This window comes from Rhineura floridana, chromosome 2, assembly GCF_030035675.1.
Source record: "Rhineura floridana isolate rRhiFlo1 chromosome 2, rRhiFlo1.hap2, whole genome shotgun sequence".
NCBI classification, from domain to species: domain Eukaryota; kingdom Metazoa; phylum Chordata; class Lepidosauria; order Squamata; family Rhineuridae; genus Rhineura; species Rhineura floridana.
In genome coordinates, this window is record NC_084481.1 from 57,627,140 (window position 1) to 57,653,986 (window position 26,847).

The 26,847-nt window shown below is 42.3% G+C and overlaps 1 protein-coding gene across 8 annotated transcripts in view; it reads right to left on the minus strand.

Moving 5' to 3' along the window:
- Positions 1–26,847, minus strand: part of GALNT13 (polypeptide N-acetylgalactosaminyltransferase 13) — a 419,256-nt gene that overhangs the window by 171,557 nt on the left and 220,852 nt on the right. For all 8 annotated transcript variants that reach the window (XM_061608760.1, XM_061608762.1, XM_061608761.1 and 5 more), the window contains 3 exons: positions 26,436–26,602; positions 23,357–23,564; positions 20,105–20,275 (listed from right to left, as the gene is read on the minus strand). In XM_061608760.1, coding sequence (XP_061464744.1) covers positions 20,105–20,275; positions 23,357–23,564; positions 26,436–26,602 — 546 coding nt within the window. The remainder of the gene's footprint in view (positions 1–20,104; positions 20,276–23,356; positions 23,565–26,435; positions 26,603–26,847) is intronic.

Consider the following 26,847-nt stretch of genomic DNA (forward strand, 5'->3'; position numbering starts at 1 on the left):
GCAAGGGCTAAACTTCTCCCCCTGCTCCCCATGGAGGAGCTTTACTTAGGGATATGGTTATTCCAGGCTGTGTTGCTGCTAAGTTTCTTTTGACTCTCTGCAAGGCCTTGGGCTTTTTTATAGCCTTGGGGTTTTCCTACCCTTTGTTCTGTCTGAAGCACAGCAGCTGGGATCTTTCTCTCCCATCCAGCAGGCCACCCCGCCCGACACTGCTGCCATCAAGTACATCTCCCCCAAGCACCAGCTTATCAAAATCGAAAGCAGCAAAGGCTGCAAGGGAGGCAGCGGCGTTCCCACCACCTGGAGTCCTTCGGCAAGCGCCGGGCCCAGCCAGAAGAAGCTCAACAAGTGCGTGGAGCAAGCGGAAGGTGTTGTCGTCTCCAGCACCAAGAAGGAGAAATGGACGCAGGAAGCCATGGTGAGGAAATGTCTCTGGCGGCTTCTTGCTCTTCCTCCCTCCCCCCATCGGACTCCACCTTTGGGACCCTCGCAAAGTGAACCGGTGGCTCCAGGGCCAGAACCGCTATCCCGCTGCCATCGTAAGCGGGAGCCCCAGCTTCCGTGGGGTGACAGGGCCGCGCCACTCCCAGAACTATGGGGATAAGACTATGACTGAGAGAGTGTGGCTAGCCTTGCAAAGTAGCCCAATGTCTATACCTATTTTGTCAAAGTGAGGGGGGAGGTAGTTTGTGTTAACTTTGAAATGTATTACCAGTTGTATTTTTATTGTTTATTGTTTTATTTATGTATTATTATTGATGTTTTATTGATATATTACTGTTTTATTGGTGTATTTTTATACGGGTGCTCTTTTGTAAGCCACCTTGAGGGCCTTTTGGCCAGAAGGCAGGGTAGAAATATTAACATCAAATCAAATCAAAATCAAGAATGCACTGCCCTTTTCCTCCCACAATTGGGGCCTTCAAAAGTGTTCTCTTCAGGAGCTGTTGCCTGGTTGGTGTCTAGTGGTGCAGATCATGGCCTACTTAAAAAGCCAGGTGCTGCAGGATAAATCAGGCTCCTGGATGGGCCTGAAGGAAAGTTGTCACCTACACTCCAAAGTTCACTTGAGGGAGCTGCATATAGCAGTTCCTGACAGGCCCAGAAATTTAGCAGTTCATTAGCAGCCGGTATAACAGGACTGGAGGGTGATTTCTATATAGTCCTTTGTTCTTCCCTAGTAACTAGCCTACTTTGTTGTATTTCAAATATATTGTTAGCTACCTTGAGAACTTTGGCTAGTAGGCAGGGTCTAAATATTTCAAATAAAGTAAACAGAATTTGACTTGCATAACATAATATGCCTCAAGAGTTTTTAAAAATTATTGAACACAACAGTCAAGTGAAATAATTTCAGTTTCTCTTTCTATCTCAGTTTTCCAGGTTGGAAGGGGTCAGAAAAAAAGTGTGTGTCTGTACATGTAGATGAAATTATTAACTAACCTAAACCAACACTTCTTACGTTTTCTGCGGGAGAAACCACCTTGACTATCCCAATTGGGAATGGGCTTTAATATCTTTCAACGGCTTCTGCACTGCAGTTCTGAACAGGTTGTTATAGATTTGGCTTACACAAGAATATATCTGTTCCATGGAATTTTTTTAATTGTGTGTGTTTTTTTTAAATTGTGTTTTTAAATTGTTTTTTGTGTTTTAAAATTTGTGTATTTGTTTTTAATGTTTTTAATTGCTGTAAACCGCCCAGACAACTTCGGCTATGGGGCGGTATATAAATGTAATAAATAAATAAATAAAATTTGGCCTGAGTGAACAGATGGAGTTGTGAATGCGCCTGATTGCACTCATGCAGACTTTCAGGAGTGCACACAGTAGAATTGGAAAGGCTGCGTCAGAACACTGTGGAAGAAAAATGAAACTAATGTTCGACAGATGTTCTTCTATTTGCACAACTTCGTGAAAGCATAAGAAAAGCTACAGAACCTACCTATTACTGTTGTTGTCAAGCTACCCTGAGCACTACTGATAGAATCAGACAAATATTATACCACAGTGTGAACACTTGCACCAGCTCTTGTGCAAAACTGCACTACTGGTTATTTTCCAATCACATTTCCTTCCAAATGTTTCATGGAAAGATAGCTAAAAGGAAAGCTGCAATCTAAAGGTTACATCTAAAATAGATGTCTATCCTGAATGTAGTACTCAGGGTTAAAGAGCAAATATATAATGCTAAGAATATCTGAATGTCTGTTCCTAAGACTTTTGACAGTGAAGGAGGAGAAAACCATCTTCTAACAAAAGACACTAGTCATTTCTTTCTACAGTCTGTTTAAATTAGTTTAACACATGGAATTAAAGCTATACTTGATAAGTTGTTATAGATGTTCAGATGATCATATGAAAAAGTGGACTGCAGTTAGGGTTGCCATATTGCCCAGTTACCCAGGTTTTACCTGGATTCTTGGTGTAGTGGTTTAGGCGTTGGACTACGACCTGGGAGACCAGGGTTCGAATCCCCACATAGCCATGAAGCTCACTGGGTGACCTTGGGCCAGTCACTGCTTCTCAGCCTCAGAGGAAGGCAATGGTAAACCACCTCTGAATACTGCTTACCATGAAAATCCTATTCATAGGGCACCATAAGTCGGAATCGACTTGAAGGCAGTCCATTTCCATTTCAAGTACTTTACAAACATACTTTTTCAACACTCTGTCAAAATAAGCAGCAGGAATGGAAGCAGCAGATGTGGCCTAACAATGCAAGTAGTGGTTTTGCAACAGCCTGGTTGTCAGCCTTTCCTGTCTGCTGTGGTACAGACTTAAACTGTTAACAAGAGGTGATGAAGATGTGTGGGGATATGTGCCACTAGGGGACCATGATGATGCAAATCCAGCTTGCTGTCATGCTGTTTCAAGTCCTTTCTTCCCTAGCTTATCTCCAGTGGGAAAGAGCCAGAATTGTTCAAAAACTCCATCCACTTTTTGCAAGCCTATGCAAAATGTACATCCAAATGTTATATGAAAAGTCAGTTGTTTCATTGCTTGTATTGTAAGCTACATAAAATTGTGTCATCATTCTTTTTCTGATTTAGCAAACTATCTGCGGTGTGAACATACCAGCATACCACAACAAAAACTCTTACCAGTTTATCCTCCTTATTTGTAGCCTGAGTTGCCAGAATCTAATAATAATCAGCACCTTATATTCTAATATTAATTCAAATTTTCCCATGCTTGCAGAGGTAGAACCAAAACAGGCCTATAATACCTCAGTGGCACAGAATATTGTGTGAGATGTTTTTTAAAAAATTACAACCAAATAGGACAGGGAAATGGAGTGTCTAGAAGGGGACTTATATCGCACACTGATATGAAAAGGGCAAAAGGAACCATCTCATTGTCTGGATAGGTCACTTCCTGGTTCACACTGAAAAGCTATTTTTAAATGTCTCAAGGATAGAAGTGAGAGCTGCTATATAAATCAGTGCAGAAATACAATATTTCTATGCATTTCGGACTGGGCACAAGTCCATGTACCCACCCAAGTGAAGGGAAAAAATAGGATGATGAGAACTGAGCATGTTCAGTGGGCATGTTCAGCTGGTTGATTATTATATCTTATGGGGGAAAAATGGCGTCCATGCTTTCAGTGCCTCGAAGCCAGCTCCTGTAAGAAGAAATTTTTATTGCCTTTCTTGCTATTTAGTTTTATCTGAATGGCTTTATTTCATGAAATACAGCCAGCTCTTCAGATCGTTATATTTTCCTGACATCATTATATAATCGTTGCAGCTAGATAAGCCTGATTTATAATCCTCCCTGTTTTCTCTGTGCTGAGGGCCGCTGCTTACAAACTTTTCCTCTATAAGTAAATTGCTGTGCTGGTATTATTCTCTCGTCTCTTGAAAGTTGAAATGAAGATTTTATTTATTTCAAAAGATTTAGGAAATTTCAACTGTTCTCACTCTGCGTAGTCCTTAATTGAAAGTCAAATTTGTTTGTTTTGTTGGGAGAGTTGATCTTCCGAAATGGTCCTGACAAGGCAAAAATGTAGGGAGTTGGTTGAAAGCAATCAGCCGCATTCCCCGCCTCCACCTCTTCGTGCCTCTCAAACAAAAATCACCTCCTTTTTTTTACATGAGCCTGTTCCTGTTATGCAGGACCCAAGAAGTCTTCAGTCTGTTTCTCCTACTACGACGACACCACTTATTATGGATTGGTCACTAAATTATATAAATGAACCAATTTCCAGGAGAGATGACTCCTACCCCACTCAGTGTGAAGTTGTCAGCAGCTAACACATCTTTCAGAGGGATTTCATCAAGTTGCCTCCAATCCTCACAACCTTTACAACCTGATCTTCAATTATCTACTTCAACTCCTACTACGTTTTCTAATAAGAGTACGATGACTGACGATCTCTTAATATCGACACCGACCGTTTCCTCTTTAGGTCCATTATTACTGGTCCTTGAGGAACTTAATCTCATGAAGACTTATTTTGCGGAATCTAATGCTCTTTTAAAGACATTGACATTTGCAGCAAACAACTTGATGACAAATTCTCCCCAGTCGCCATCTATTGACCCAGCCAAACTTATTAAGGAGGATCACGCAAAGTGTGTTGACCCACTTAATCTACCCTCCCATTCCAAGAAATGTAAAAAAGCAGTGAAGAAATTCAAGAAGCCCAAGAATGTGAAAAATGGCAAGAATCCTTCTTATAAAAAATTAAATTTTACCCCATTATTTGAAATTCTGAAACTTTTAGACTCTAAATCGCTGCAATCAACTACCACGTCTGTTTGTTTGAAGCCAAGTTCATCCAACGTTGAAGATTGTTCAGATTGCCCGGGAAAAGATATTTCCACTATTTCTCTTTATAAATCACATCATCAGCCTCCAGGAGTTCCAGCGGAGACTACACAGCCTACGAGAAATAAGTCTTCTGTTCTGCCTTCTATGAATCTTCCATCGCGTAAGGTACTGGAAACTGATTTGTCACAGTCCCACATGAATTTAGTCATTGAACAAAACAAAGTGGTTCTCCTCAATTTTCCAAACTTTCTGAGGAAACGTGGCGACTACCCGAACAAATTTCAATTGTGCAAATACTTAATCTCCCGTGTACCGCTACAAATAGCTCCTGTAGATATAAGTAAAATTTTATTTCTTTACAGTAATCAATGCACGACTAAGGTAATAATAACCTTTATAAATAATGTGATAGCTAAGAAGTTTTATTCTTTAAAATCCTACTTGCCGGATCATGGATTATTTATTACTCATTGTTTTAAGAATGTAACCCCTCCCTTCCCCTTGGGGATTAGATCTCTTCATTCTAGTCTTGCTGGGTGTAAATCTACAAATCTCCCCGCTCCTCCAATAGCTCCTATCAATTTGGTTGATACGGACCTACTCTGCCCTTCTACTGATATACAAAATGAATCGAGGGAGTCGGAAGACCTCCAACTTATTGAGATTTTCCCTGATCTCCCTGTAGCTGAACAAACAAACATAATCAACAGACTTGAACGTCTGAAGGCAGATTTGCACCATCAACAAAAACTTTCTTCTGTTGGCCATTCTTGTCTTCAAGTGAATCCTAGTGCGGTTCCACCCTGTTTATCAGAAGGAGCCTCAATCCCGTCATCCCTGATCTGGACGGAAAGATGCTGCCTGGCCCCGCATGAGATCGGATCAACCACTCATTTGTCTCATTTTTCCCAGCTTTCTCCTCGGGGACATAAATTGCCCATCACAAACGTTGGTGTGCTAAGATCCGATATAGACCAAATTCAGTTATTAGACGATTCAATTAATTGAAAACCATTGCTTCAATCTGAAGGCATTTCAGCCCATTCAGTTTCATCTAATCCCCAGGCCCCTCCCTCCCTGGTAGAGTCCAATTATTTGTTTTGGAACATAGCCAGTTGGAACAATAAAGCTTCTGACCCCGAGTTCTTAACCTTTCTCCGGCACTATGACATCTTAGGCTTGCAAGAGACATGGCTAACTGAAGATCACCACCTACACATCGATGGGTTTAAAAGCTGGACTAAACCAGCTAGACGTTTGGCTCAGAAAGGTCACGCTAGTGGTGGACTAGCGCTTCTAATTTCTACTGAACTCAATGCCCTAGTATCTGAGGTGTCATGTGTGACCCCTGAAAATTGCCAAGCCTTAACTATTTCTCCTAAAACTTTCCCCCCTCTGACGCACCTTTCAGAACAGCCTTTTATATGTATTAATGTTTATTTTCCCCCTTATGACCAGAGGCGCCATTCCTTATTATGGCAAGAGTTTTCTGAATTTATAGAACAAATTCAACAATATTATCCCACACATAATTTAATCATTGGTGGTGATTTTAATGCCAGATTAGGATCTAGTTTTTCCAATTTTTTTGACCCTCCTACTTTATGTCCTGGCGAACTGGTACTACTACCGCGCACATCTTACGATAAGGTGCTAAATAATAATGGGCATGCTTTATACAGGTTGTTGCTAAGTGCTCACCTCATCTGTCTAAATGGTTCCAAATTTGATTCATCTAAGGGGTTTTATACCTTCATAACTAAGAGGGTCCAGTGTGGTAGACTACATTTTAGTATCTTCCCACTTGCTGGACTATGTAAAGGGTTTTGCCACTGAGGATAGATCTGATAGCGATCATCTCCCCCTTTCTTTGAAACTAGCTGTCTCAATTGGTCACCTGTCCCCCTTGCCGTCTTTTCCGGATATTGAAATACATCAGGGCCCGAAACGCCGCAGATGGTGCCCTTTATTACTCGATGAGGTCAAATCATTATTAATGTCTCCTAAGTTACTGAACCTTCACCTAAATGCATCCTCTCCATCAATGGATGTCATTGAGACATTCGAACGAATTTTAAACCATCTTTATTCGGCCGTCACTTCATCTAAGAGTTTCCCAGTTAACGTACGCTCTGGTGGCAAGCCATGGTTTGATAAGTTCTGCCTGGCAAAGAAAAAGCAAATTGGTTTTCAAACTCGCTTTCTTCGTTATCATTATTCGGAAATGGCCCTAGCCAAACTTTTAAATTTAAAAAAAGATTATAATAATCTTTTAAAATCTAAAAAATTACTTCATACCACCCATCTTTGGCAATGATTAGGCGTGGCCGCCCATCAGGGCAACCAGGGGGAATTTTGGAGGCTGGTTCATGGTACTTTATTTGATAAACCGTTTATAGCTATTCCCCCTATCCTCCCACAAACGTGGATTTCTCATTTCCAAGTCGCGTTTGGCGATCTATCTCCACTAGGTCAAGATTTTCCTACTATTCCCAGAAATTGCCCCTCATGGCCTCCGGTTTCAGAAGCAGAAATTGATACTTTAATCTCTGCTCTCCGTTCGGGGAAAGCCCTGGGACAAGACATGATTCCTCCTGATTTGTACCAAGCTTTTCCATCTTGGTGGTGCCCTATTTTAGCGGCTTTATTTTCAAAGATCAATGAATCAGGATGTATCCCTCATGGCTGGAAAACAAGCGTAGTGGTCCCTATAGTCAAAAAAGGTGATCCCGCACACCCGTCCAATTATAGACCCATTAGCCTGTTGGATGTAGCGGCAAAGCTTTATGGGAGATACCTCTTAAGGAAACTTCTTGACTGGGATAAGGAAAATTCTATTATATCGGATGTTCAGGCAGGTTTTAGGGATGGGGCTTCCACAATTGACCAATTGTTTATTTTACACCATTTCATTATGAAAGTCAAAAAGAAGTCCTTACCATCCCTCTTCCTAGCGTTTATTGATTTTGCGGCGGCTTTCGATTCAATCGATCGCCCCCTTCTTTGGAGGAAACTAGAAAAGGCTGGAATTGACAAAAGACTGTTATGGCTCCTCCAAATCCTTCACCATGATACTGTTATAAGAATTCGCCTTGGTTTCAATGGGGTTTTATCTCAAAAAATCCCAATGACAAAAGGCGTTAAACAGGGTTGCCTACTGGCCCCCTTTTTATTTAATTTCTTTATTAATGACATTGTCCTGACTATGGCTTCACCCTTTTTTTTCCCACCCTCGATTAAAGATAGAAAGATTCCGGTTTTATTATATGCGGATGACTTGCTTTTGCTTTCACAGAATAGGATTGGTCTTAAAAGAATGCTTTGGCATCTACAAGAATATTGTGATCTGCAACTTCTCCAAATCAATTATTTAAAATCTAAAATAATGATATGTGGAAAGTATAGCAAAGCCAAATTGTCTTGGCTTTTGAACGGCCACAACATCGAACAGGTCCACACCTTTAAATACCTGGGAATATATATTAACAACAAACTGTCCTGGTCCCATCATTTGGCTCACATTAAATTTCAAGCATCCAGAGCCCTGGGCCTATTGAAGAAATTCTTCTTCTCTAAAGGTGGCCAATTATTGAAACCCATGTCCCAACTCTATATATCAAAAATACTCCCGTCAATTCTGTACGGGAGTGAGATTTGGGGGCCCTCTTTGCGTTCAGTGCTTGAGCCAATCCAAAACTCTTTCTTCAAGCAAATCTTAGGTTTACCCGTAGGCACTCCGGCGGCCTTTTTGAGATCAGAACTCAATTCACCCTCTTTAATGGCTAGGATCGATTTAGCATATCTACGTTTCTGGAATAAACTCTCTGTTAACGATCCTCCTTCTCTGTCCAAATTATGCTGGGTAGACCAGACGGAAAATGGGGGCTGGGTGCAAAAAATTTTCGCCCTAGGTCTCCAGTATCTTTTAACCCCTGCCACGATTGCCAATTCTAACCCGAAATCATTGCGGAATCTGATCTATGAACAGGAGGCCAAACAAGATAGTCTAAAGATTACAACTTCTCGTTTTTCATATTGGTATCCTCATATCAAATCAAATAATGCATGGCCCAATTATTTGGATATTTTGACTAGGGCTCCCCTCCGAAGAGCCTATACCGAATTGCGTTTTCAAACGATGCCCACAGCGACCCTACGAGGTAGATATTTGGGCACCCCTTATACTGAAAGATTATGTATAGCAGGGTGTTTGGTGCCGGATGATGTGTTACATTACATGCTGGACTGCCCAATGTTTTCTACTCCAAGAGCAAAATTCTTAATTCCGCTATTTCAGACATATAATGCTCTAAACAGTTTCCAGCTAGTGGTCTTTTTATTATCAGCTGTAGACCCAAATGTAATAATTTCTTCTGCTAACTTTGCCCTCACAGCGAAGAAGCTTAGAGTCAGTTATGTTAAGAATAATTGTCATAAATAAATATTTAAGTTTGTTGTATTTTAACTAATTATTTTAATTTTGTATCATGTACATATGTTAATATTTCTTTTGCAACAGCCTTTGGCTATATACAAATAAATGAAATGGAAATGGAAATGTTCAGCTGGTTGGGAAGAAAATGGAAAACCTGGGGGAGGGGAAATGGAATGGAGTATCCTAGAATAGAGAAAGACACACAGATACCAAAAAGGATAGAAAGAACCGTCTCATAGTCAGATACTTAATTCACACTGGTTCACATCAAGAAATTATTCTAAAATGTTATTACACTTGGCTATCAATGTAGCATTCATTTTATATCAGAATGGGTGATGTAGGTTCTAGAATGTTTACCTTTAGATTTCTACATTAATATCATGTTTTATTCACGATTCACGTACACTACGTTCCAGTGTCCATCTGTCTGTAAATAATATGGGTTTATGTCAGAACTATTGAATAAGAAGCCATGCAGTCTGCTAAAAAGACATGTTCTCAGGCACTGCCCGGGTTTATTGAACACATCCTTCACCATCTTTACGTCTTGTTCTGAGACTGCATAACCCAGATCTCTTAACCAATAATACATGCCCAGGTTCTGACCAGAACAAGAGTCATCAAGTAGATGTACACAGTACATTGTCCTTACTTCAGAGGAATTCATTGCCTGTCATAAGGCCATTTAAAATGTACATGATTTGATGACTGCAGACTTTGTAAATAAGAATAAAATATTTATTTTATTTATTATTTGATTTATATCCCGCCCTTCCTCCCAGCAGGAGCCCAGGGCGGCAAACAAAAGTGCTAAAAACACATCAAAACATCATAAAAACAGACCTTAAAATACACCAAAACAAAACAACTTTAAAAATATTTTTAAAAAAGCTTTAAAGAATCTTTTAAAAAGGGTTAAAAAACATATTGTCTTTTAAAAAACATATTAAAAAGCAATTCCAACACAGACGCAGACTGGGATAGCTCTCTACTTAAAAGGCTTGTTGAAAGAGGAAAGTCTTCAAAAGGCACTGAAAAGATAACAGAGACGGCGCCTGCCTAATATTTAAGGGGAGGGAATTCCACAGGGTAGGTGCTGCCACACTAAAGGTCCATTTCCTACGTTGTGCAGAATGGGCCTCCTGATAAGATGGTATCTGCTGGAGGCCCTCACCTGCAGAGCACAGTGATTGGGTGGGTATATAAGTGGTAAGACAGTCTTTCAGGTATCCTAGTCCCAAGCTGTATAGGGCTTTGTACACCAAAATTAGAACCTTGAACTTGGCCTGGTAGCAAATGGGCAGCCAGTGCAATTCTTTCAGTAGCGGGGTGACATGTTGGCGATACCCTGCCCCAGTGAGCAGTCTCACTGCCACATTTTGCACCAGCTGCAGCTTCTGGACCAACCTCAAGGGGAGCCCCACATAGAGCACATTACAGTAATCCAGCCTGGAGGTTACCAGTGTGTGGACAACAGTGGTCAGGCTATCCCAGTCCAGAAACGGCCGCAGCTGTCTTACCAGCCGAAGCTGGTGAAAGGCACTCCTAACCACTGAGGTCACCTGGGCCTCTAGCAACAAAGATGGATCCAGGAGCACCCCCAGACTGCAGACCTGCTCTTTCAGAGGGAGTATGACCCCATCCAAAGCAGGCAACTGACCAATTATCCGAACTCGGGAACCACTAACCCACAGTGCCTCTATCTTGCTAGGATTCAGACTCAGTTTATTGGCCCTCATCCAGCCCACCACCAAGTCCAGGCAGTGGTCAAGGGCTTGCACGGCCTCTCCCAATTCAGATATTACAGAGAAATAGAGCTGTGTGTCGTCAGCATACTGCTGACACCTCACCCCAAAGCTTCTGATGACTGCTCCCAAGGGCTTCATATAGATGTTAAACAGCATGGGGGACAAGATGGTACCCTGCGGCACCCCACAGCACAGCTGCCAGGGGGCTGAAAGACAGTCACCCAGTGCTATTCTCTGAGAGTGACCCTGGAGATAGGTTCGGAACCACTGTAAAACAGTGCCTCCAATACCCAGCTCACCAAGTCGGCCCAGAAGGATACCATGGTCAATGGTATCAAAAGCCGCTGAGAGATCAAGTAAGAATAACAGGATCGCACTCCTCCTGTCCTTCTCCTGATAAAGGTCATCCATCAGGGCGACCAAGGCTGAGTCAGTTCCATAACCAGGCCTGAACCTAGACTGGGAATGGGTCAAGATAATCTGTTCCATCCAAGAGTACTTGCATAAAATATGGGAAGACTGAAATTAAATAACAAACTATATAGTCTTTAATTTCAAATAGCATTATTTAATTGTCTTTAACTGAATTCAGAATATTTGTCTGCAACATTAAGTACTAATATTTGTTTTTACAAAATGACTTCCCATAGCTTCTGTTCAAAGCAGATATGACAAAAGAGCTATCTGCCAAGTTCCTGTTAAAGGAACAGATGATACTCGGAGATCTCTTTTACAACTATTTTAGATGGCAATTCCCTGCAGGCTTTTACAATACAGTCACTGAATTTGCCACAAATTCTAGCAAATCTAGCAAAGGCTGATGCTTCTGTTGCTTCAACTCCTTAATAATCTCACAACACCAGATGAGAAATGAAAGAGCTGATTGTTATTCCTAAGGCACACAATGGCTACTTACCTTGATTTTTATTTCAAATGAAAGTGAATCCCATTGGGTGATATCCAACATTAGTTATGCTCTGAATAGACTGAATGAAATCAATGGACTTTAGTCTACTCTGTGATTACTTAGTTGGGTATCACCCATTGTCTCCACAAGTGGCCGTACAAAGCTAAAATTACACTGTTCAAAATTGAACATATTGTTGCGTGCCTCCCCAATCTCTGAGCAGTGAGATTTCCGGGGTCCCTGCGCTCATCCAGGGTTTGGTTTCCTTTGGGAAGAAGGTCAGCAGAGACTACAGTGTCTTTATGAAATATGGTTTATTTATTTACACACATTCCAACCTGAGCTTAAGATGGAGGGGGTTCAAGGCATCAGCAGTCCAATATCCAGCTTTTCCATCTGGGTTGCAGGAGGCATCCTAAAGCCATGGTGCAGAGGGACAGCCTCTCTGCCTGCCTGCAGCCCCAGCCATTCTCTAGATACAACTAAAAACACAATCCTCTCCTAGGCTCCAGGATACTGTATTATGAAGATAATTGAGACTGACTGACAGACGCAGTGCAGGTATCCCTGCAGCAAGCTTAGCTGTGCAAATAATTCATTATCTGTCCTATCCTACTCCTACCATTCTATTTCCGCAACATGAACATTTGGGTGCTCCATTCCAGATCTCACTTTTGGTCAAATAAACCCTTTCCCATCACCAACCCTATGTGTTTGTGTGCGCACGCATATACTGAGGGAAACTATGGGACCTGGCCACAAAAACTGTTGTGGGATCCTTGCAAATGAAAGTCATGATAAAAGTATTTGAACTGGGGGGGGATGGGACCCACAGCAAAAAAAATGTATCTTGTTCATTTCTTACAAATTAAAAAGGTTTATCCAATGCATATTGAAATTATCCAGTCTATGACTAATTATTTCCGATGCTTGTCAAAAGCTCACTTAAAAAATTCAGCATTAAAAAGGAAGTAAGAATATGTGCTGGTATAGCACAGTGGGGAGGAGAGCCTGGCTGGGAGTCCAGAGTCTGTGAGTTCAAATCGCCACTCGTGTCTCCTGGGTGTCAAGGGCCAGATAAAGATCACCCCCATAGTGAGTGGCTCAGGGTTACATGCCCTGCCACCTGTGCATCCGTGGGCAAGCTGTACAGTTCCAAGGAGCCCAGTTGCCGCCCAACTGGCAGTTGCGGATAAGGAAGGGGCTGGCTTGTGCAGCTGTGGCAAGCTGAGCAGGCCTAGCCAGCTGGGGAGGACTAGCCTCAGAGGAAGGCAGTGGTAAACCCCTTCTGAATACCGCTTACCATGAAAACCCTATTCATAGGGCAGCCATAAGTCGGGATCGACTTGAAGGCAGTCCATTTCCATTTTCAAGAACATACAGATGACAGCCAGAAATAATCAAAATCATTAGTCAAGTCCACAAACTCATTATTTTGATGAAAATATTAACATTTTAAGCAGCTCATTTTGTTGTTCAGTTTCTGACCTTAGAAAAGTTACATTTAAAAACAATTCTCTGTAATGTTGAGGACTGAAAGACTGTTTTTTAAATGAAAGCCAGGGGACTTGTAGCTGATGGAGGCAGGCATATATTGAATGTATTAAATCCCTTAAAATTGGAAGTTGATTACCTTGGGGATTATATAAGACTGCCAAATAAAGATAAAAGCTCCCATCCAGGCTTGGTTTAGTTTAGCACAACACTGCTCAGTAAGCACTCTCCTCTCCTCCCAAAATCCGGAAGAAGATAATGCACTGCTTTCTTTTTCCCTTTCTCCAGCGTAGTTAGAGGATAGCTTTAGGAGTACAGTACTGAAGGGACAAACTATACCCAACATTAATCATGTCACCAGTGCAGATGTTGTTGTTTACAAATATACAAATCCCAGCATGGGGAGTGTCTTGCCAGCTTTGCCCTGGCCTGCATTTAAAATGGCTAAACCCCAAAGCTTTGTGGGGAATTTTTCCCCTAGACATAAGAACATAAGAAGAGCCTGCTGGATCAGGCCAGTGGCCCATCTAGTCCAGCATCCTGTTCTCACAGTGGCCAACCAGGTGCCTGGGGGAAGCCCACAAGCAGGACCCGAGTACATCTTTTTTGTTAACTTGCTAGTAAGCAGTTAAACATTTGATTTTCTTTCATCACTGTGACTTGGGGATTTTACAACACAGCTATATCAGCTTACAGTTAGTTTGCACCTTCTTGTCAGCAGAAGGGGCCTGGTTCCGTCAAGGCCGTAAAACTCCTTGCTTTGTTATGGGAAGCCAAGAGGAGGCGCCAGGTGCTGTGGGAACATAGTTTTTTCATCCCTTTGATGAAAAGGCTAATTGGTTAATTGTCTCTGGCTGGGAGGGAGATTTCATCCATAAGAAGAGGCTCAGAACTCTGGATCAAGTGTCTTACTTCGGAGTACCACCTTGCCTCTTGGTGATGTTCTGTTGTGGCTCCATTTCCATCCTGACTCGCAAACCCCTGAGGGGAGAAGGCTATCCAGCTAGAGATCCTATGGTCTGTGAGTATAGCTTAGGCCAGAAAGCTTTGTTATTTTAATTTGTGCCAAGAAACTTACTTACTGTATTTTTTACCAAACCTTACCCATTCGGGGCGTATGGTAACAGGATTCAATTTGCTGCTAAAACTTACTTTAGTGCACCTCTTTGTTTTTGTAACCTTTTTATGCTTTTCTTATTTTCTTTTTGAATAAACTTTAATTACTGGCCCACCTGCACTGGCTGCCTATATGTTTCCGGGCCCGATTCAAAGTGCTGGTTTTAACCTATAAAGCCTTACACGGCACGGGCCCGCAATACCTGATGAAACATCTCTCCTGATATGAACCTACCCGTACACTGCGCTCAACAGCAAAGGCCCTCCTCCAGGTGCCTACTCATAGAGATGCCCGGAAGGCAATTACAAGAAAGAGGGCCTTTTCGGTGGTGGCCCCCGAACTTTGGAACACCCTTCCTGACGAGGTTCGCCTGGCGCCTACACTACTATCCTTTCGGCGCCAGGTGAAAACCTTCCTCTTTGCCCAGGCATTTTAACTTTTTAACATTTTTAATATTTTAGTATTTTGTAGTTAATGTTCTAACAGACAGTTAAATTGTAATCTGATGACCAGGTTGTTTTTTAAATTGTATTTTCTGTGTTCTTACTTGATGTGCACCGCCCAGAGAGCTTGCTATGGGCGGTATAGAAATTGAATCAAATAAATAAATAAATAAATACTTTAACCAACGTGTGTTCATTCCAGAGAAAGGGGTCAGTTCCTAAATTCAGTCCTTGCCATTTGACCACAACTACCATGTAACAGAGAAATGTTTTACCTGAGACTTCAGAAGGGACAAGAAGTAAAGCTAGATTCTTGTCCTGAGGAGCTCTGGTGTTTAAGTGGGCTCTGGGGTTCCCTTTGCCCCAGAGTAGCTAACCAGTTGAAGGGTGGTGGCAGATACTACCTTGCAGGGTTGGTCTGAGCGTGCACAACCTTGGTGAACCAGGATTTGCTGGGATCAATTGCCCAAGGCTGGGAATTCTCTCCTGGGACAGTGAGAGTAGACGGGGAAGGGTTCCCCGCTTTCACTACAGGGAGGAAAACCGGATTTAACCCTTTGCCCCTGCTGTGGCCTTGACCTGGATCAGCCCCCCTCCCCCCATGTCTGTAATTTGCTTTGCAAAAAAGGCTCCACTAAAATGAACTGGAACTTTTTTGGCAATGCAAATTGCAGGCATGCCCCCCCGATCTGTCAAGTCTACCACAGGTGCAAAGGACCGCTTCTCCCACCTAAGTTCCCCCTCCCCAGCTATTAAAAAAACCAACCAATCCTGTGCCCCCCTGCACTTAAGGGTAGACATACCCCCCCTAAAGATTGCCCCTAAAGGACCAGGTTCGCAGCCTCGGGGTCATTCTTGACTCCCAGCTGTCCATGGAGGCTCAGGTTGTGGCAGTGAGCCAGGCAGCTTGGTATCAATTACACCTGATACAGAGGCTGCAACCCTACCTTCCGGTCCATCTGCTCCCGTGGGTGGTGCATGCCCTGGTCTCCTCTCGCTTAGACTACTGTAATGCGCTCTACGCTGGGCTACCCTTGAAGACGGTCCGGAAATTACAACTGGTACAGAATGCAGCAGCACGGTTAATCAAGAACGGCCGCCGCCAGGATCATATCTCTCCAGTGCTAGAAGATCTACACTGGCTACCAGTTGTCTGCCGAGCCCAATTCAAGGTGTTGGTGTTAACCTTTAAAGCCCTATATGGTTTTGGTCCAGTTTATCTAAAGGAACGCCTCCTGCATCACCAAATATGCCGCCTGACGTGATCGGCCTCACAAGACCTTCTCTCGGTCCCACCAGTGAAAACAGCTAGGCTGGTGCGGACCAGAGAGAGGGCATTCTCGATTGTGGCTCCCACCCTCTGGAACTCTCTCCCATATGACCTTCGCCATGCCCCCTCCCTGGTAGGTTTTCGCCAAGGATTAAAAACGTGGCTGTTTCAGCGGGCATACAGGATTCCTAGGTAATTTTAGTTTTTTAACGTACAGAAGTGGGCGGGCTGATTATCTGAAGACTGATGTTATAATTGTATTTATATGTTGTATTTATTTTAATCTATGTACGCCGCCTAGAGTGGCCGTTCATTCGGCCAGATAGGCGGCCTAAAAATAAAATTTTATTATTTATTATTATTATACATGGCTAGTACCATATAGTTTAGCCTTAACTGTAACTTGTCCTTGTTGATTTCTTGGAAAAGGCTCTTATCAATGTGAAATCAGTACTGGGGTTGCTGCATGCAGATTATATATACACCAACTGTCCCTGTTTAATAGGGACAGTCCCCATTTTTTGGAACCTGTCCCAAGTAAAGCACTGCACCTATTTTGCCTGGTAAAGGGCAATTTGAGGTATGCTTTTTAAAAGTTCTGTTAGTAGGCAGACACATGCACTGGAATTCAATAGGGTTAGGCTTCCTCCTAATATCCAGAAATTCACATCTGAGGATGAAACTACTTGTGATGTGGGAGTTTGCAGATCTCCCAACTTTTTTTCTTGATGTCGTTTTCTCTACTACCAACTCAATTCTCTGCAGAACTAATATAGCACCTTTTGGAATGATTTTAGTTGGGGAAAGGAGCGTAGCTATGTTGCAGGAGAAGAGGTGATCTCTCCTCATCCAGCATGTCCTCCCCGATCAAATTAGTAGTACCATGGTTGCTTTGAAATACAGGAAAAAGATGTTGCAGGTGGGGCAGAAGCATCATTAGTATACATGTATATATTGAAACTAGCCTCAATTATGTATGCCCTATAAACCACCACTGGAGTTAGTATATGGGTCTTGTTTGAAGAAAACGGCAAAGTTCAGCTGTGAGTGTGCTAACTTGGGGCTGAGTGTGCTAACAGGAACTGGGCACACAGAACACATCTTGCCAATGCTGAAACATCTGCACTGACAACAGGTCCATTTTCAAGCTCAATTCAAAATGCTGTACTGACCTTTGAAGCCCTTCTCAGCTTGGAATTGGGACATCTGATGGATCACCTTTGAGCCTATCAATGTGCTGAGATCATCACCTAAAAAAAACCTTCCTTCAGGTGCCTCCATCATCATGGATATGGCAGGTGATTACTAAGGAAAGAGCCTTCTATGTTGCATTGCCCCAATTATAGAATACTCATCTAAGGCACCTGGCACCTACCGTATATTCCGGCGTATAAGACGACTGGGCGTATAAGACGACCCCCCAACTTTTGACCCTGATCCCCGTTTAAAAAGCCAGCGTCCCTCTCCCCTTTCTTCCCTGCGTGGCCAGCACCCCCTCGCCCCATAGCCCGCACCAACCTGTGGGCGGGGATGCGCTGCGCCCCGGCGCGGCCTTTGCCCACCAAGAAGTGGACGTCGCTGAGCACCTCGTTGTTGAAGAGAAAGGCGAAGCGCTCCTGCACCGTCGGCTTCGTCGCCTGCCAGTTGTAGGCCGGCTCCCGCGGCACCAGCGGGCTGGAGGCGGCGGCGGAGGGCGCCGAGGAGGAGGCCGCAGGGGCAGCTGTCGGCAGCGGGTTCCCGCCTCCGCCGCCTCCCGCTGCTGCTGCCGCTGCCCGGTGGTTGTGCGTCAGCGGAGGCGCTGGCGCGGCCTGCGGCGGCGAGAGCAGCAAAAGCAGCCCGCCGTTGGCCGCCCGAGGAGGAGCAGCCACCGCCACCGCGGCCCCGTCGCTCGCCTGAGCAGCCGCGGGTGGAGGAGCAGCAGCAGCGGCGGGAGGCGGCGCAGGCGAGGCCGCCACGGAGGAGAAGGACGCAGGGAGGCTGCTGCTGCTGCTGCTCCCCACCCCGGCCGCCATTTTGCGACGGAGGAGGAGGCGGAGGAGGCCGCGCAGGGCGCCGCCTTCGCTGCGGTGTAGGAGGCAGAGATGGCGGGACGGAGGAGCAATGGGGATTCCCCTCAGGGGAGGGGACGCCGGGCCAGGCTGCAAGCAGGAGAAATACCATATATTCCGGCGTATAAGACGACTGGGCGTATAAGACGACCCCCAACTTTTGAGAAGATTTTCCTGGGTTAAAAAGTCATCTTACATGCCGGAATATACGGTACTTTAATGTGATTTCAATACCTGGTGAAGAACTTTTTTATTTCCCCTGGTATTTTAACTATTTCCAGCGTTGGTTTTGATGCTGCTCAGATATCTGCTATTTTAAAATTTTAATTATTGTTGTTTTATTGTATACGTTTGCATCTTTATTATAAGCTGTCCTGGGAACATTTCTTTTAAATGACAGGGCATAGATTCTTAAAACAAATAAACAACATACACACAACCTCTCAGGAACAACAACAAAAGAACCCAGTATATTGCTTCCTTTACATCAGGGATGAGGACCCTGTGGCTTGACTCCAATTCCCCTCAGCAGCAAGCCAAATGGGCAAGGATAGTCCAGTTGTAGTCCAGCAACTTAAGGAAGGCCACAGGTGCCCCATCCATTACACTATAAGCATAAACTGTAATCACCTATCCAGATGGTAAATATTGTTTGAATGTGTTTTATTTGCAGCATACTATACTATTTTTACACTAGACCCATTGTAAATTAAGCAGTCTATTAAACATTCTTAAAGTTTTGTTTTATTTTAAAGTGAACTTGTAACAGACATTTTACTGACTTACCCTGCTTCACAGAATTATATTGCAGAGCAAATAAATACAACTTATAACAGGTGGAGAAAAAATTCACTAATGTGTAAGGATAGTGTTTAGCGATGATCCAGGAAAAGATCTATGAAATGTAGGAGGGATATATGATTTTCTCTGTTCTGTTGCACCATACCCCCCACCCCTGCTGTTGCATCAGCCTCTTAGGCAATGAATGATGTAGACGGACAATCTGAAATCCTTTTCTACAAGTGGACTATCTCTTGCTGAGTCAGGCAAATAACTAGAGTTAAAGTTCTCAGGGGACATTTGTTACCTCTAAATCTAAACTCTTCAGATGACTGCTTAAAATAAACATTTTCTTCCTAATGTTCCTATCTTTAAACTAGCAAAACAAACAAACAAGTATCCTCAGATATAAGAACTGCCTTAAACTAAGTCAGGCCATTGATACATCTACCCAGAAGCAGCCAGTGGGGGTGGGACACTGTTGTACCATTGGCTTCTGAACATGTCAGGTTGCTGCCACTGATCAAGAGGGGGAGGGGTAAGTTGTGGGGATGTTGGCATGCTATAGTGCACATCAGTAGGAGTGGCTCAACTGCCACTTGTGGGTTCCCCATACCTTGCTCCTCCTGCTTTTGGGCAGTGGCAGCGACCCAACGTGTTCAAAAGCTGGGACAGCAACTGTGCACTGCCTTACTGGCCGTAAATGCACCTAATCGGTGTTAGCAACGCTGACTGGCTATGGCTCTCCACAATTTCTTTCACAGTTGTCACTGGGATTGCACCTGGGAACTCCTGCATACAAAGCAGATGCTCTACCACTGAGCTATGGCTCTTTTCCAAAACTGTTCAATGAAAGTGGTTTTAAATTTCAAGGCTACAAGACAGTTTAAACCATCTTCTTGGCTCTGTATTTCATCACCTACCACATTGAAGTTCATTTTGTATTCTTTTGATCTATGTGATACATAATCCTGTTTACATATATCTAATCAAAATTATAGATACACACCAATACATCTTGCATATACATAACAAGTAGTCTATGATCATTAAAAATCACTCTTCGTCCCTACCTCTTACCTCACAGGCAATGTTCTATCTCCTTTTCTTCTATCCATCTCTCTCTGGGGAACAGGATACCAACGAAAATTAAGTTTCCAGTTAAAACCTCCGTAAGTCATGTCTGAGCCAGCCATATACTCAAAAGTGTCGTCACTGATCACATCAATAATTGGGCAAACAACAATCTTTCTATAAAACAAAAAAGAAATATGAAAACATAATTTTCCATGCAAGGAAATTTTGCTGACTCCACATGCCACCCTAGGCTCCTTTGGCAGGAAAGGTGGGATATACATTTAATAAATACACATATATGTGCACATTTGCTAGGGTTACATTCATAGAGCCCTCATGTATAACCAGTAATCACCTGCTTGGTAGAATGGAGCAAAGCTGGATGGCTATATCCAGTTGATGCCTCCCCCACCTATCTACACAGCCCTGGAAGCTGAAATAGGGAGATGACCATAGCATACAGCACCCATTTGAACAGGATTTGTCATCCAGCTAGGGATACACACACAGAAACCTGCTTCTAGAGGCAGAAGGCCTCTATTGATCAAGCCTACTATTTTAAAGTGCGTATGCCATAGGTACTATTCACAGCACAACTAGGTTCCTTTGAGTTCAGTGATTTCCTACATGCATAACTTTCTTGTGCGTCTCACCACCACCCCTCCTTTAAAATAATATGATCTGCTGACAAATTACTGATGAACCAGCATATTATGGAGCAAATTGCACAACTTATATCTTTTCACTTGTCAGTTTCATAAGAAGCTCTTACTCATTTGTCTTGAGTTTAAACTCAATTAGAGAATGATTTTATGCTGGTGGTGGTGTTTTTTGCTGTGGATATTATATTGCTTTTAGTGTTTAAACTTTGTTACTGTTTGAATTTTCTGTGAACAACCCAGAGGGCATTGTTAATGGGTGGTCAATAAATGTCTATATAACTAAATTTCAGTAGTATTGGTCTAGACAGAAATTAGGAGAAAAATTATGTGGGAAAGTCTATTAGCTAGAAAGCAATCCGAAACATACATTTCTGTTATCTCTAACTAACCTAATGAGAACAAAAATCACAGAAATTGTGTACAATACAAATGGTAAAAATGAAAACAAAGACAACAGATTAGTTTGACAATGTAATTCATGGTAGGAACCCAGAAAAAGAACAGTAAAAAATTTCGTTCATTCTTTATGGGTTGATCCAGGGATGGAAGGATCTGTCAATTTTGGTTCTCTTGGTTTCTCATTTTTCAGTCTTCAGTTCTCCACATTTCTGCAGCAGCTTGCAACTTTTTTTAAAAAAAAAACCTTGTGAATATTCTTCAGCATTTTAGTGCAAATTTCTTCTAATAAGCACATTTTTGCATGCCATTTTGACTAATGTTCACTTTTGCAATCAATTTCTCCTCATATAATGCATGTTTGTATGTTATTTTCACTAATATATTCATTTTTATGCATATGTTCCCCTAATATATGCATTTTGTAACCATTGTAAACCTGCATTGTAAAATTTGGATAACTGCAAATTTTGAAGGATGTCTATGTTTTTGTTCTTATATTGTTTCAGAAAGTGTGAATTTGATATATTCAGCTTTAAATGTAAACTGAATCAAATTTCTCCCCCATGTCTAGCTGGATCCAAAGATTATGGAGGCATCTTCCTTTCCACTGGGCTCCCAATATGTACCCTGAAAAGTTAATATTGTTTGGAATGTATGCCACTAGGTTCAGGCCAGCAAATCTCACCATCATCAATATAACTTAGGAAGCATTGTGAATCTGCTAAAAAATTAGCAGTATCATGAAAGCATAGCTGGTTGATCACATACGTTTTAATCAAATAAACTGCATGTATTTGCATATGGATACAATAGTAGTATCTCTGCGCCTATTGAAGACCTTCCTCTTTCAACAAGCCTTTTAAGTTGAGACCTTATTACAGTCTGCTTCTGTGTTGGAAATGCTTTTTAATATGTTTTTAAACCTTTTTTAAAAAACAATTTGTTTTTTTAAGATGTCTTCAAAGCTTTTTAAAAAATGTTTTTAAAGTTGTTTTGTTTTAATGTATTTTAAAATCTGTTTTTATGATGTTTTAAAGTGTTTTTAGTGCTTTTGTTTGCCACCCTGGGCTCCTGCGGGGGGGAAGGGTGGGATATACAGTAGGGCCCCGCTTTTTGGCACCCTGCTTTTCGGCATTCCGCTAATACGGTGCCAGCGGAGCGATCAGCTGTGGCATGGGGAGCTCCAGCCGCCGTGCTCCAGCTGACAGCTCTTGGCCCCTGAAGCTGCCGGTACTACAGCTGATTGCACGCTACAGCTGAGCCAAGCGCTGTCAGCTGGAGCATAGCGGCTGGAGCGTGTGATTAGCTGGAGCGCGGGGAGCTTCAGGGGCCAAGCGTTGTCAGATGGAGTGCGGCGGCTGGAGCTCCCTGCACTATAGCTGATCAGCTGGAGCGAGAAATCAGCTGGAGCACGGGGAGCTTCAGGGGCCAAGCGCTGTCAGCTGGAGTGTGCAATCAGCTGTACTGTACAGCTGATCACCCTCTATGTCCCACTTTCCAGTGGGTTTCGCTTTTCGGCGGGGGTCTGGAACGTAACCCGCCGTATGAGTGGGACCCTACTATAAATCAAATAATAAATTAATAAATAGTTAAGCATTTCTTATTTGTAAGGACTATGAATACATGTTGAAGGCATTTCCCTCCAATATGAAAGATAGGAAGACTGCCATCTGCATTTTCTGGAAGTATTTGTATGAAACACATTGTGAGTGTGTTTATATAACTGCCTTGAATATTGTGACTGCAACAGAAACGTGGGATATAAATGTTCTAAACCAATAAATAATTAACAATTAGAAGAAATCACATTAATCAGGAGGACATTTATTTTTAGACCAATTAGCTAAACAATGAAACCAAACTAAAAATGTGTGGGTGGTATTTAGTGCTAGCCCTACTTAGGGTAGATCCATTGAAATTAGTGGACATGACTAACTTAGGTTCATTAATTTCAGTGGGTCTACTCTGAGTAACACTTAGCGGAATACCATCCTGTGTGCATACTATTGTTCTAGAATAGACAGAAAGACCTTAGGCTGAGACTTATAATAATTTCAGTATCAGCTCCAAAGACATTTCCCACAGCTAAGCTTTAAACACTATCAGTTAATAATAAACAGATCACTAATTAAAGGTCTCCTGGTGAATGCTGTCATAATACAAATGCTGGACAGCATCAGTTCTTAATTCTCACCTGTCTTCCTTTATTCTTGCTAGCAGGGGCTCCAGCCAGCCTAACGTGCATTCACAGTGTGCATCCAGGAAAGTTATGACTTGGCCCTTGGAAGCTGCTGCTCCTCTAAGCCGAGCTCGGATCAGTCCTGACCGCTGTTCCATCCTAATAATTTTTACTGGCACTTGCAAGTTTTTGACATAAATCTCTAATGGGACCTTCAGAAAATCTGCCAAATGCAATTAGGAGAGAAAACACAACAGTGTTTGTTCAAACTAAATTCGGATGCCAAAAGGAATACAGAATTGTGTTGTTAAGATGGCACACTGCTTGCTGAAAGGATAACTTCCTTACAACCCTCTAACAAATGCATATATGCAAAGGTCAAAAGATTCAGAACAAGGAGACAAAAAGGCAGTGAGAGACATCATGACAATTTACAGAATAAAGAAGGAAAACAATGATAGAACAGAAAGAACAGGAAGCCAAGACTGCTGAGGTGAATACAGCATATATTTGTTTCACAGATCCTTAAGAACAAAGCTGTGGGATACCAGCCTGAAAAACAACACCAAAAGGAACAGACATAGGGCATTATCTCCTACAGCTTTCTAGTGGAAGTTAATAGGAGTATCCCACCCCCACATTTCTTGTGTCCTTCTTGTATGATGGAGAGTACTTTGAGCCACATAAGTCCATAAGGGACTGCAAAATTCGTCCAATGAATTATTTATTTATTTATATCCCACCCTTCCTCCCAAAAGGAGCACAGGAGAGCAAATGCATGAGAAAGAGCACTCCTGGTAAAGAAATAGAACTAAATGCTCTTCATATTGTTCATAGTGGGACAAAAGAGAACTACTCTTGGGGGGGTTACAGGCAATTATGCCTCTTGTCCAATTGCTTGTACTGATAATTTTTATTTTTTATCCCATCTTAGGCAGTGGTCATCCTGTTTTTTTGGAAACTTGAAACAACTGACTTTTCTAAGCAAAATAATAATGCCCCTTTAGCTATATAAGGAGAAATGCAACCAGCATAGCTGGCTGCTGAAAGCACTTCCTTTGGGAGAGCATGGCATTATGACAGAAAAGAAGAAAAAATTAATAAAAGAATACTTTGGCCAAAGCAAAAGGTGTTGAATGATATGTATCTATTTAAACATTTCTACTCCACCTTTCTGTCACTAAGACACTCAAGCCAAACAATAAAAAATCATATTTTATATGTAATAAAAAGCAACATAATCCTATAACACAGCAACAGGAACAACATAAACTGAATTACCACATTTTCAAATGCCTTCTTAAGAAACAGTGTTCAGTATGTGCTGAAAGGCCAAAAACAATGTGAGTAAGCAGGTTTTCTGGGAGTGTGAATTCCAACACTCAGGAACATTTATTTCCTATATGGCCATATGAGGTACCTCAGAAATGCAGAACAGAGCGGGGACTCAGATTATCTGATTGAGTGAGCAGCATCATTGTGGAGGCAGTGGCCATTTACACATGTTTAGGCTTTTAAAAGATCAGTAGAGGTACTCAGAAGTAAGCCTGCATACAGTTTGAAAGCTACATAAAATTGGATCACCCATTCCCATCCTAGAAGGATACCTGTTGAGGGGTCCAGAAGAATCAAACAGATACACTCTCATCCAGCCTGTGTTACATATCCAGGACAGAAGCCAGACTGAAAAAGATCCAGATAACTGGTCTCATCCAGAAATACCTCCAGCTGGGCTGCTACTACATGCTTCATAATTCTGTTATAGCTTATTTTAAAGCCATAGGGTAAGCCCTCTTTTAAATGAGACATTAACAACCTGTTACCTGCTGAATAAGTAACACTTTGTAAATTTAATAAGCCATGGCAGGCAAGGCCTGAGCACACATGTGGCAGGCCTCCAAGTATTCTGTCTACATGTCTGGATGCACAAGGTGAAAAGTATCCATATAAATTTGACAAGCAATTATCAATTGCAATCTGGAGCTCTAGTCAGAGCAAGTATGGTTTATTTTATCTGCAAAATGTTTTGTAAATTGTTCACAGTGGGTTATCAAGAATCTCCTCCTGGGGATCAGCATTCAACCAACTCCTACCTGTTCTGAAAAGCTCCACTAGACAGCATTACCCAGATGCAATAGTGGTGCCTTCCATCACCACCACAGAGTAGCAGGCAAAATGGGCTCTAATCTGCATTTGATAGACTTGAGCACACATTTTCCTCCACTGTTGTTCTAGCCATTGTCCCCAGAAAACCCACAATTAACATTACTGCAAAATCTTCAAAGTAAATAAATTTCTTAGAGAGTGTATTATCAAATGAATTTGTATGGCCTGGAAATATGTAGAATCCAGCAATTGTCCCTTTAATGCCCTATCTGAAGCCTAGATAAGGGTATGAAACTGCTTAATAATATGCTTTTATAGTACATAAGCATATGTTATAGTAATAGAAGCTTATTAGTTCTTTGCAGGAATAGATGCAACAAGATGTAAGAGGGGTTGTTCTTCATTAGAACAGACTGGGAGGGGCTGGAGGCTCCAGGTCACAGAGAGGACAGGAACAGCAATACAAAGAAGTGTCCACAGCAAGCCCAAATACAAATGCATGGGAATGGGCGGACTCATGCAGCAACTTGCTCTCAGGAGGATGGAACATGCATTAATCTTGATTGGCTGCAGAGGGGGCTGTACACTGGGCACAAACAGAGCTGAAAGCCCATTGTTAGGGGAGACTCCACATACCAACTTTATTCCACATACCGACGTTAACAGACAGGGCAGGAGGAGTGCATGACCCAGCAACTGCTACTGTTAAGATCTTGAGAAGGGAGTCTCCTCGTAGCTGAGTGATGAAGTATCTGCTCTATAGAGTCAAGTCTATGTAGTGCTGAAATATATCTGCTAGCTAAATGAAGCAACTTAATCAGCACAGCTGGTGTCACCTTTCATTGCTTACCTAGACATGTTTAAAAGAATCCTGTGCCAAACAAGAAAAAGATTTATGGCAATATAGAGGGAGAGTGGGGGACCATTTACATTTCTATCACCTTTTCATATTTCTCTGCAATTATATATATTTTTTGTTCATTCATACCTCTTTCACTAGCATCATCTACCAAGATGATCTCAGAAAGTAGATAGTGGGGAGACCGATTGATAACACTGTAAATAGTACGAAGCAAAGTACTCCAGGCTTCATTATGAAATACTATGACCACACTTGTGTTTGGTAGTTCATCAGGGTAGACTTTTGTCTTGCATCTGTCAAAGACAAAAAAAGGAAGTTGATTTATTCAGAAATTCACTCTGTGGCACTAAATAATGACATACAAGTTAATCAGTGTCCAGAAGCCAGGCCCCAATGTTGCTGCTCTGAAAGCAGAATCAGAGTGGAATATTAATCTCCCCAAACCTGCAAGGAAGATTCCCGCTGGTAATAAATGAAGCTATGCTATGGCTAACAGGGATAATAGGACTCATGGAATCAACTTCCTTGTGGTATTTTA